Source organism: Penaeus chinensis, chromosome 11 (genome assembly GCF_019202785.1).
Source record: "Penaeus chinensis breed Huanghai No. 1 chromosome 11, ASM1920278v2, whole genome shotgun sequence".
NCBI classification, from domain to species: domain Eukaryota; kingdom Metazoa; phylum Arthropoda; class Malacostraca; order Decapoda; family Penaeidae; genus Penaeus; species Penaeus chinensis.
Window position 1 is genome coordinate 30,497,153 of NC_061829.1, and position 11,933 is coordinate 30,509,085.

Below are 11,933 nucleotides of genomic sequence, written 5' to 3' on the forward strand. Positions count from 1 at the left end.
TGAGTATATGTGTTTTAAGGCAAAAAGGAGTGCATAAAGTTCTGTAGTAAGGACACTGGATTCAGGAGGGAGGGGGTATTTGAAAGTACGAGTTTGGAGGTTACTGCAAAAGCAGCAGCGGAGGTAGATTTGGAGCCGTCAGTGTAGACGTGAATACTGGAGGAATGAGTGGAGGCATGGTCAAGGAAATGGGTGAGAAGGACAGCAAGAGGAATATTTGATTTTGGTGGGTTAGGGAAAACAGAGGAGCAAATACGGGGGTAAGGTATAAGCCATGGAGGGACAGAATGGACAGAGAACGGGAGGGATCGGAGATGGGGAAAAGGGGAATGGGAGAGGAGGGTATCCATGCGAGTGGAGAAAGAAGTAGGTAAACGTGGAGAAGAAGTAAAGGTATGAAGTAGGGATCGTGGGATAGTTAGTTTAGTGAGGGGAAGTTGGTGGAATCGAGCATGACATCGGAGAGAGAGAAGGGTACGGCGTCGAGAGAGAGATGGTATGACTGATTCAGTGTACAGGCTCTCAACTGGAGAGGATCGGAAGGCACCTAGGGCTAAGCGAAGACCACAGTGATGGATTGTATCAAGATGGGCAAGGAGAGTAGTTGAGGCAGAGGAGTAGATATGGCATCCATAATCGAGAGTGGAGAGAATCAAGGTACATTAAGATGAAGGAGAGTTTTTCGATCTGAGCTCCAGGATATATGGGATAGGGTTTGTTAGATTCGGAGATGTAAAGAATATGGTCTCGCCAGGACAGTTTGGAGTTAAAAATGACACCTAGGAATTTGCCAAAGGAACGGTGTTGGAATGGAGTGCCATATAGGAAGAGGGGAGGTTGGGGACCTACACTTGTGCGAGAGAAAAGGATGGAGAAAGATTTGGAGGTAGAAAAGCGGAAGCCATGATTTGTGCCCAGGAGGGTACTGATGATATTGCAGATTGAAGAAATTGGTAGAGATTTGGTATAGATGTGCCAGAGGCATAGAAGGTTAAATCATCAACATAAAGTGATGACCGGGCTCCTGGTGGTAGAACTGAGACAGTGTAATTTACAGCAAGAAGGAATAAAGTGGTACTGAACACACTGCCTTGTGTGACGCCTTCGATTTGAGGAAAGAAGGATGATGTGGCAGAGGCAATTTTGACCTGGAAAGTGCGTTGGGAGAGGAAAGACTTTATAAAGAGAGAGGACATTTGTTGGAGAATATGGTACCGCCATGTACTATCATATGCTTTTTCTAGGTCAAAGAATATAGCTAGCACGGATTAATGGCATGCAAATGCAGATGTAATATATATCTCAAAATGAGCAAGAGTGTCAGCTGTGCTTCGGGCACGGCGGAAACCAAACTGGGAAGAGAGAGAAGATTGTGAGATCCAAGATACCATATTAAGCGGAAGTTAAGCATTCGCTCTAGTAGTTTGCACAAGCAGCCAGTTAGTGCAATGGGGCGATAGTCTTGAGAGAGGTTACCGGATTTATTGGGTTTCAGGAAGGGAAGGATAAGAGCTTCTCGCCAATGAGAAGGAAAATTTCCTGATGTCCATATGCGGTTGTAAATTGTTAATAGGAAGGATAATGAGGAAGATGGGAGTTGTCGGAGCATACGGTAGTGAATACCGTCAGGACCTTCATGAGTGTTGCGGCACGATTTTAGGGCAGTACTGAGTTCAGAGGAAGAAAAGGGAGCATTATAGGACTCAGCAGAGGATAGGGTGAAGATAATGGGGGTACGTTCCCTGATGGTTTTAATGGAAGAGAAGTGTGGAGAAAGGTGAGAACCACTACTGACCTGGCTGAAATAATCATCCAGTTCATTAGCGACTTGGGAAGGATCAGAGATGAGGGTATCTCGAATATGGAGGACGGGGGTGGATGGGGGGGTTGTTTGCCTGATAGTTTATGGATCCGGCGCCAAACATTTGAAATAGATGTAGAGGATGTAATTGAGGAAACATAATTTTGCCAGCTATTTGTTTTACTATTCCGGATTGTACGACGAAGACAGGCGGATGCTCTTTTAAAGGAGATAAGGGCTGATAGTTGATTAGGGGTACCTCGTTTGTAGCGGTAACTGTTCCAGGCTGCACGTTTTAAGCGAAGGAACACATTTGGAGGTATAGGGTCTTGAGGTTCGAGAAATAGCTGTATGTACAGCTCTTAGGACTGTAGTTGTGAAACACTGTATCATATCTGAAATGGATGAGAGTGAGGATGGAGGGGTATGAATAGCAGAGAGTGAAATGAAAGGACGCCAGTCGGCTCCATCAAAGCACCAGGGTGGGGAGTTAGGAAGTGGTACATATGAAGTAGGAGAAAGGAGAACTGGAAAGTGGTCACTATAGGGAAAGTGGTCTAGAACTGACCAATAGAAATCTAAATGAAGAGAAGGGGGGCATAGAGAGAGGTCAATGCATAAAAAAGGTTGCGTGCGTGTATCAAAGTGTGTGGGGCGATCTGAATTAAGAATAATAAGTTCAGCTGTGGAGAGGAAGCGTTCTAGGGATCGGCCACGGGAGTTGGTGACAGAATCACCCCAAAGAGTGTGGCGACAGTTGAAATCACAAACTATGAGGAAAAATTGGTTGGAGAAGGGAAATTAGATTTTCAAAAGCAACAAAGTCAATGGGATGGGAAGGGGAGAAGTAGACAGAATTCACTGTGATCCAGCGGCGAAGAAAGATGCGAATAACTGTGCAAGGGACAGTGGTTTGAAAGGGAGGTATGACATAAGGTGTTTTCTGATTGATAAGTATAGACGAGACATAAAGGGAGTGTGAGGAAGAGACAGAATGATAATTAGGGATTGGTATACGAGGATGTATAAGAAAAGTTTCTTGAAGGCAAATAATGGATGGGTTGTAAGAAGAAAAGATAGGACGAAGCTCGGGTCTGTGAGAACAGGAAACCGCGAATATTCCAATGAATTATAGTTATTCTTTCATTGATTTATGAGTGATAACGATTGCAGTACGTGTTGGAGAATTTGAAGGGAAAGGAACTAGAGGGTGGGATAAGGAATGAGAGAGGGGAGGTGGTGTTGTATCAGGAGGGGTATTAGGAGGTGGAGGGTCTGGGGAAGGGGATAGTTGTAATATAAGGGATTCTCGTGTGTATCCAGGAGGGAGTGGAAGGGATAGAGGGGATGGTGGGAGGGTTAACGTAGGTGGAGCTGGAGTAGGGGGGTGGGCGTGTTGGGAGGGGGTAGGAGGACAAGGTGTAGTGGGGATATGAGTAGGAGGAAGATGGATATCGGCAGTCACTTTGAGTGTGGAGGGAGCGAGAGTTGTGGAATTTGAAGGTGGATGAGGGGTTTCAGTGTTACTTAGGGACTCGAGTATATAATTTTGAATATCTTCAAGAGTTTCTGTAATGGAGTTGGTTGGGGAGTTTTGTAAGACAAAGGTTTTCTTGTGAGGGGGGGAAGAGAAGACTGGTGTGTGAAGAGTAGGGGCAAAGGAAGGTGGTGATTGTGTGGTACGGGAAGAAGGTGTGGAACGTTTAGTCTGTCTATTGCGGGTAGTGCGGGGAAGTAGAGGGGAAGGTGTTCGGGCTGTAGTAGAGATTGGAGTGTCTGGATTTAGGATGGCAAAATAATTTGACTGAGGAAGGTACGAGGTAGAAGAGGGGAAGTTAGATGGAGGAGGGATAAGTTTAGGGGAGGGTGTAGGAGCTCGGGAGGTAGGGGGAGTGGCAGAGTGAGCAACATTACTGGAGTAGGGAGTAAGAGAAAAACCTCGTCGACGTGCTTCCTGTCTGTCTTCACGTAGAGCGAGTCCAAGTCTGAATCTGAGAGTTGCTACCTCGGACTCAAATTTGAAGGTGGGGCCGCCTCTATAAAATACATTATGGGGGCTGCCACAGTTGGCACATGTGCGTGATTGTGCAGAGCAGTTTGATCGGGAAAGGCCAGGTTGGGCACATAGCGGGCACCTGGCTGTGGAATGGCAGTGTTTGGCAGGATGTCCTAAACGCCAACAATTTTGGCACTGACGAGGAGGAGGTTGATATGGTCGGACAGTGATGTATACATTAAAGGGTAGGTCATGTCTACGGAAAGTAATTTTGGCTATGTTAGTGGGTTTCTTACGATAACCTCTAGGAGGAATGGAGTAGCATTGTACTGATACCGCATCATAGTCCGTGAGACAGGCGAGTAAGTCTTCTCCACTATCTGACCATTTTTTGCCATAGACAGGTCAATTTGCTGGGGAGATAGAAACAGTTCCGGTACAAGTGTTGTGGGTTGGATGGGGTTGCTATATATATCAGTTAGATTTGATAATGCTATAGCTTGGTTTTCAGATGTTACTGTGACGAGACGGGAATGGTCGGGTCGGTTACGGAAAGAGACTTTGCCTACTTGCTGGAGACATTGCTGGAAGAGAAGAGTGTTGACAGAGTAAGAAACTGTGGGAGGGATCACGAAAAATCGGTCCCATTTGGCTGGGCTAAATAGAGTATTTGAGATTCTTGTAGAGGTGGGGGTAGTAGAAGGACGGGGGCGTGTTAAAGAGGGAGTAGTGTTGAGGGAGTAGTGTTGAGGGAGTAGTGTTGAGGGAGTAGTGTTGAGGGAGTAGTGTTGAGGGAGTAGTGTTGTGGGAGTAGTGTTGAGGGAGGTAGTAGAGTGTTATGGGGAGGTGGACAATAAGGTCGTAAGGGAGGATGGGGTAGTTGATGAAGAAGGTTGTGGGGGTAGAGGTGTTGAAGTTGAGCATGTTGGGAGAGTAGAAATGTCTCCTGGGGGTTGAGTGTTGATTAGGGTGGATGCTGTACTAGTAAGCATTGAGGAGGGGGTATTAGTTGTAGTGTTCGGAGCCGTGGTCAAAGGAGAGCCTGGGGTCTGGGAATCGGGAGAGTTTGAATTGGTGGGGCTATTTGATGAAGGGGCAAGCCTCATTGCCCCTTATCGTGGTATAAAATCTTCATTGTTGGCAATGGTAAGCCTGGAGTATGTTGGGGAGAGAAACGGTCCACCACTCAGGGTCCCATGAGGGGTAAGGGCTAGACAACTAAAGCAGGGGAACACCGTGCCCATGGCTCCCTCAGGCCGTTCAGGACTGGCACAAAGTCAGCCTTTCATCCTTTCAGCACGGCTCTTACACCTTAGGAAGTGGATTGTAGAAGGGGTTGGTGAAGGGACAGAAATTAAAAAGTAGGATGCAAAATTAGTTGAGTCGAGGGCAGAGTCCCAAGGTTGGGGAGTTCCCCAGTATTGGGTCCCAGTCTCCGCCTCCTAAGCCCCCCCACGATAACAACGGGCAAGGGGTTGGGGGGACTGGAGTAGGGAGTGACTGGAAAGCCTCGTCGGCGTGCTTCCTGTCTGGCCTCTCGTAGAGTGAGGCCAAGTGTGTAGCTGAGAACTGCTACGTCAGACTCAGACTCAAACTTGTAGGCAGGGCAGTCCCTAGAAAATAGATTAAGGGAGCCACTGCAATTAGCACATACGTGACTCTTCTGGGCAGTTTGACCGCTCATGACCAGGTTGGCCACAAAGGGCAGCAGGCCGTGGAGCGACAGTGCTTTGCAGAGTGGCGAAGCCCCCAGGTAAGGAGTTTTGGATGTTTATGGATTTCCAGAATGGCCAATGGTCAAAACAAACAAATGTGCCAGACATCAAAAGTCATACACAATTATGACAAAGTATTGTTTTGAAAAGGGTAAACATCAGTTAACGATTAGGATACGTGGACAGAAGAAGGGATGAAGAAGAGAAGATAAAGGAAAGAAGAAAAGACCCTGCCAAATTTGTTGAGGCAAAGGGTGAGGTCCAAAGTAGGGGTGATCCCCTCCATTGGGCCTCCTAAGCTCCTCCCCCCCACAGCAACAACGAGCAAGGATTGAGGGGGGCATACCTTAGGAAGTGGATAGTAGAAGGGGTTGAAGAAGAGAGGGAAATGAAAAGGGAGGGGAAAAGACCGTGCAGAATTAGTGGAGTCAAGGGCTGAGGCTCAAGGCAGGGGTGATCCCCAGGATTATTTATTTATTTTAAATTTTGTGGCATCAACATATAAGATCATTAGCAGCATATTCAAAATATAGTGACAGTGTGAGGCTTGGGGGCAAAGCTCCCAGGTACAGAAGTCCTATATGACATCAAAAGTCATATGGTGCTATGGTAAAGTAGAGTAGCAAAAAGGGTTAGGAATGAGTTAATGATCACAGTAAAGTTACAGGCTGAACAGTACTAGAGGGTAGTAGGGTAGTGAAAAGGGTAGAGGTGGGGGGGGGGGGGGGGAGCTGATGGGGTATAGTATAGGGTAAAGGTTGTTAGAAGAGAAAGGTGTTAAGGGAGTAAAGAGCATTATGATACAGCATTGTGTCAAAAATGGAAAAAAAAATAGTTAACACTTAGGATAAATGGACAGAACAAGGGGATGAAGAAAAGGAAAAGGAAAGGAGAAGAAAAGACCATGTGAAATTAGTTGAGGCGAGGGCTGAGGACCAAGGCAGGGGTGCTCCCCTCCCTTGGGCCTCAGTCCCCATCTCCTAAGCCCCTCAATGAGCAATCCTGCCCATCCTGACCATTTCAGTCCAGCCACTTTCCAAATTCTCTGATCTCAGTATGGCAAGGGGACATGTACTTCATACATACACATTTGAGGGCAGCCCATGTATATGTATATATCTTGGTCTGAAAACAACTTTGGACATGCATACCATGTCATGCACCATCATCTAGCACAAAATATTAATATCATGTTTCCAATACAACTTCTGCCACTGTATGCTCCTACGTCAAGACAGTGACTAAAGAAAAATGAAACTGTTAAATAGGTTAAAAAAATAATTGGTCAGATAAACAAATCCTTGAGAAACTTTTATTTATACAGAACAAAGGGAATACATTCCAAAAATTAATACATTCCCAACAGATAATGCAATCTGGTAATATATTATTTGTCTTTATTGCTACTATAATGAATTAACAAACAAAATCTTTCAAAAAAAAAAAAAAATGCAAGATTAGTCTATTTAAAACAAAGGCTTATCTCAACAGGAGTACTGACAAACAACATATACAAAAAAATACAGAAAGATGGCCACAAAGTTCCATCATGATTGCAAGATCTTTCTTTGCATTGAAATTTTAATACAACTCAATACAGTATGATCAAAGAAAAAAAAAAAAATTAATTGAAAAGTAACCCAATTACAAACTATGCTTATAAGGCCTCAACTTCTGTATCATTGAGAAGCATTTTCAGATGAAAAATATGTTTCAAAATTACATTCACTAGCACTGAAACACCAAGGAGAATAATGTAATTTGTACGCTGACTGCAGATAAAAGTACAGGTGTAACTGCGCACATGCAAGCACGCACACGTGCGCGCATACACACACACATACACACGGACACACGCACATGCTTACGTACACCCACACAGACACACATGTGTGAGTTTGTACACACATTCCTCAAGATGAGTATCTAGTAAATGTATTCATTTGTTTTTTCTTTTTTTTTATTCACTATCGTCACTAACTTGCAAGAATGCTGATAAGGCAAAAAATGGACCTTTAGATTTCAATGTTACAGACACTGCCACAAGTTCTTAATAAATCAAAATATTTTATGTGCATCCTTTCCAACAACTGCAGGAGCTCTCACATATCATATAAAAAGTTGGATGAATTTTAATACTATGGCGAAAATGATATCCAAAAAAATGTCCAATAAAAGCACTGTAAAACATGATTTTTAACATTCTTGAGGTACTTCTCACACACACACACACACACACACACACACACACACACACACACACACACACACACACACACACACACATTTCTCATTATACAAACACCATTCAGAGTTACAATATATATATATATATATAAATAATTATATATATATACATTATATATATATACACATTATATATATATATACATTATATATATATACATCATATATATATATATATTCACAGGAATAAAAAAGTAGAAACAATCCATCCAACTCAAGGCTACTCCCTTGCAATGATGAAACCCAGAAGCTTACAAAAGCTTAATTTTACATCCCACATTCATCTCACTAAATGATTAAGTATCAAAATCATGTAGTCCTTTGCCTGAAATTGCTTTCATTCTTTAACTTTAGAATGCATAAAGACAGCCTTCTTACTTAATACTTGAAATATAGCACATTGCAATTTGGAAATTTGGTTTCCCTTATGATGGCATGTACATTCCTTCCTTTAACACTAAAGTTGGCAACAATGACATATCACATCATGCTTGTATAAAAATGACTCATACTGACAATGGTATACTCTACATAATATATGTAAAATGCATCTTGTGACAATCTTTTACGAAGCAAATATCACTGGAATCAAGATGCAAAAACAAGATCAATTCCATCTACAATAATGTAATGATCAAATCTGAAGTATGCTTTTTGTCATTCAACTATCACTTTAGCTAATGAAATGTATCAGCTTTTTACATTCCTGTTTCTTCTTAAACATCTTCCCTTTTATATTTGGCATCATTATTAATTGTATGTCTTTTTATTTCCATTCTTCTTGAAAAAGGATTTGCCCCTAATTACAACCCAGGGCCATCCCAAAATACACTGAGTTAACAAATAACCATTTGATTCCTGGCAGAAAAGCATTAGCTGGCCCAAGCCAAGCGCCCACCAACACGACAAGCTTTTCCATACATCAAACTGGATAAAATTAAAACTTAAAACAATCAATTTCTAAAAATAACAAGTCTGTTTCAAAACAAGGCTCCTTAATACAAAAACAAAAATTTTAGAAAATTTCATGTATAAACTGAGGGAGAAGATCTCTCTCAAACATCAGACAAATTTTGTAGAAAAATCAAACACAGATAAACATAAGATATACATACATACAGTCCATTGTATTGCATTAAGTCAATGCATAAAGACACTAACAACATATTTTACAACAAAATCTTATTAATGAACCTTAGATTTGCGTGGAGAGGTGATTCTGGCCATCATGACATAGATCTTCGGGAAGTACTGAAAAAAAAATATATATATATATAAAATAAAGACATATTGGTAACTATCCTATCATTCATCTTGTATCAGATTAATATTAACAATACAATGTCAATCATACACATGAATGTCCCTCACCTGTAGGAACACATAAATCACTCCCAAGTAACTTAGAATGGCCAAGGTAAGGAGGAAATCAAAGGCAGCAGGTTTGACAGCGTAGGCAGCCATGGTGGTTTTGGTTACGTCGTAGAAAGCCCACTCAGGATCCCTCTTGTCTGCCTTTACATAGGTTACACGAGCTTCATTGGTATATCTGTGAAATTCATTCAGAAATGCATTGTTAAATATTTAGAAAATTAAGGGTTTCAAATATTAAAAACCATACTACTAACTTAATCTTATCTATTTAATATCTTTTTCAGTATTAGCACCTCTGCAACACCTATACAAACTTAAGGCCTGTAATGAGATAGAGAATCAACATCCCCAAAAGGTAAAACTGATGCTGAAACACATAGCATAATTGCCATTTCCACTTTAGATTATAGTATATGATATATATAAACACCATTAACAATCCTTAACTTTAAATGAGTAATTATGTAGTTACCTGGACAGTACTTGGTGAAGAGTAGAGACTAGTGGGTTATTCTTCCCTGAAAGTAGCTGTGGAGATCTTGGCTGGGAGCTCAACAAGTCCAACCAAGACTGCACACTCTCTCTTGTAACATCCTGTTAATATGATGAATTGATCAGGAAGGATTTCAATGACGTAAAAGACTTGTTAACTACAGCTTTAGCCTATATCAAAGAGCCATACAGTAGCTATTTCATTGACAGTATGTGCACTCATGGCACTCTGTCTAATCATCAATTGGCAATAAGTGTGGCCTATGGGTAATCTATAAACCCCATGCCTCAAAGAAGAATCATGACTAAAATCTGTTATCATTTCTAACTAATCATTATCTTAAAATCAATTTACATCCTATTTTCAACAAAAATAAGATGGTACTAGAAATTTACTTACCAAACCCTCAGAAAATATTTCCTCAACTGATGTGTTATAAATGTGTTGAAGAAGAGAAGTTGCAATCACAGCTGTGTTGCGAGTAAGGCCATCTACATCAATACTGTCTGGCGTGTCAAGGATGCTGCCCCGTTCACCAGTTTTTGGATGCTGAGAGTACAATTGTATAATTAAATCTTCCATTGATAAATTACCTGAAAATCACTAGAACTACTATTGACAATAGGAAGCTTTAGATATTTACAGAAAAGTTTTCATTAAAATAAAATGTAATAGGAAACAGGTACACATAAGAGAGAGAAAAAAAAGTTGACCACTGAAAATCTCTATGTACATCTACTTACATCATCTCAGGAAATTTACAAACAAAATCTGGGTTTGAAAAGTCCCACTCTTTCTGTCCAAATATGCATCTATTTTCTTCACCAGAGATCAAGCAATATTGAAACTAATGGCCATATGCTTAACCATGAATTGTATCATTACATATTTGTGTTCTTGGTGTACTCCAGGGATCATTTTTTATGATATGCTTAAACAAAATTTCTGGTGTCACATGCTGATGATTATGAATGGTCAATGCTGGCAGCCCTGAACTGATGAAATGCCTCCTGTACTTTAATCATTAAAATTAATATATTTTGATAAAGTCATCATGTAATAGAGTATGTTTGAATCATTTAACCCTACATACCATCCCAACTATTCATTTTGGCCATCTTTAAGCAGGGATGTTATGTTGCCAGATCTATGCAAATTCCAAATGAGTTGCCATCTTCACTTTACCATAAAAATGTTTTTTATCATATTCTCTGATGTATTGGAACATATTTAAAGCTGCATTCCCAATTCTTACTGAAGAATGTATTAACCCAATGCCGGCGAGCATGGCATGTACGTACAATGCCATGCCCACTGAGAGTTTACTTTATCAATTGTTATTACACATAGATTGCTACACTTGTACTAAGTCACCAATGATCCAATTACGAATACTGCCTGTCTCACCTGTTTACCCTTTTCCTTGATTTACGAAAATATTTTGTCATCTTGTTTTGCTGTTACTAGTGTTTAAAACATAATAATAATTATAATGTCTATAATAAAAATAACAACATCGATATATATATAGCATTAGTAATAAAAAACATTTCTCCCACCAATTCAAGGAAACGTGAAAACAAGGAAGGTCCTTTGTGACTAAGCACTAGCAGAGTCCTCTATATGCAGAGACGTTTCACCAAAAAATAAAAAATGAACACACCATTTTCCTGGCGACAGTGGCTTAAACCATTTTCTGCATCACCAAAATGTCTAAACCAGAATGCTCATCAGACTAATAAATCCTTTGCCGCCGGATGGCATGTACGTACATGTCATGGTATGCCTGGACTATATTCTGGGTGGCATGTGCATACGGGCCATGGTGTGGCGATTCCAATTTCCAGGGGCATATGCGGTCATGCCGCTCACGCTCCCCCGGCAGCGGGGCCTGGGCCACTATGAACACAGCCCGAGGAGAGGGATTTCATATCAGGAAACCACTTGGTGGCACTGGGTTAACATTTCCAATATAAAACAACATACATGTTTTCTTGCCTAGCTTATGGTCTTTAAATTATCTGAGAGGAATTATAGAGGTAAAAAAATACTCGGTCTATGTCACATATACACAACACAAATTACAAAAATAAATTTTCTTCAGACAATATTACTATATCCCACTGGTGTAATTTTTCACATTTTGTTCTAAAAATGTGGAACATTTTGTTTGAAAACTTTACACAGGTATCCTTTCTCAACAATCATTAGCTCAACAGTTTTCATTTGTCAAATTACCATAATTAACAACACACAATAATTTTATAATTATGTATGACTTAACTAAAGTGAAAGAGGTAGAGAAAT

The 11,933-nt window shown here is 40.9% G+C and overlaps 1 protein-coding gene across 2 annotated transcripts in view; it reads right to left on the reverse strand.

Moving 5' to 3' along the window:
• Window positions 1-6,797: 6,797 nt before the first annotated feature.
• The window catches only part of LOC125030647 (nicalin-1-like), a 15,202-nt gene continuing 10,066 nt past the window's right edge, over window positions 6,798-11,933 (reverse strand). For both annotated transcript variants that reach the window (XM_047620827.1, XM_047620826.1), the window contains exons 9-12: window positions 10,026-10,175; window positions 9,606-9,727; window positions 9,131-9,308; window positions 6,798-9,010 (exon numbers count right to left, since the gene is read on the reverse strand). In XM_047620827.1, coding sequence (XP_047476783.1) covers window positions 8,945-9,010; window positions 9,131-9,308; window positions 9,606-9,727; window positions 10,026-10,175 — 516 coding nt within the window. In that variant the 3' untranslated portion in view covers window positions 6,798-8,944. The remainder of the gene's footprint in view (window positions 9,011-9,130; window positions 9,309-9,605; window positions 9,728-10,025; window positions 10,176-11,933) is intronic.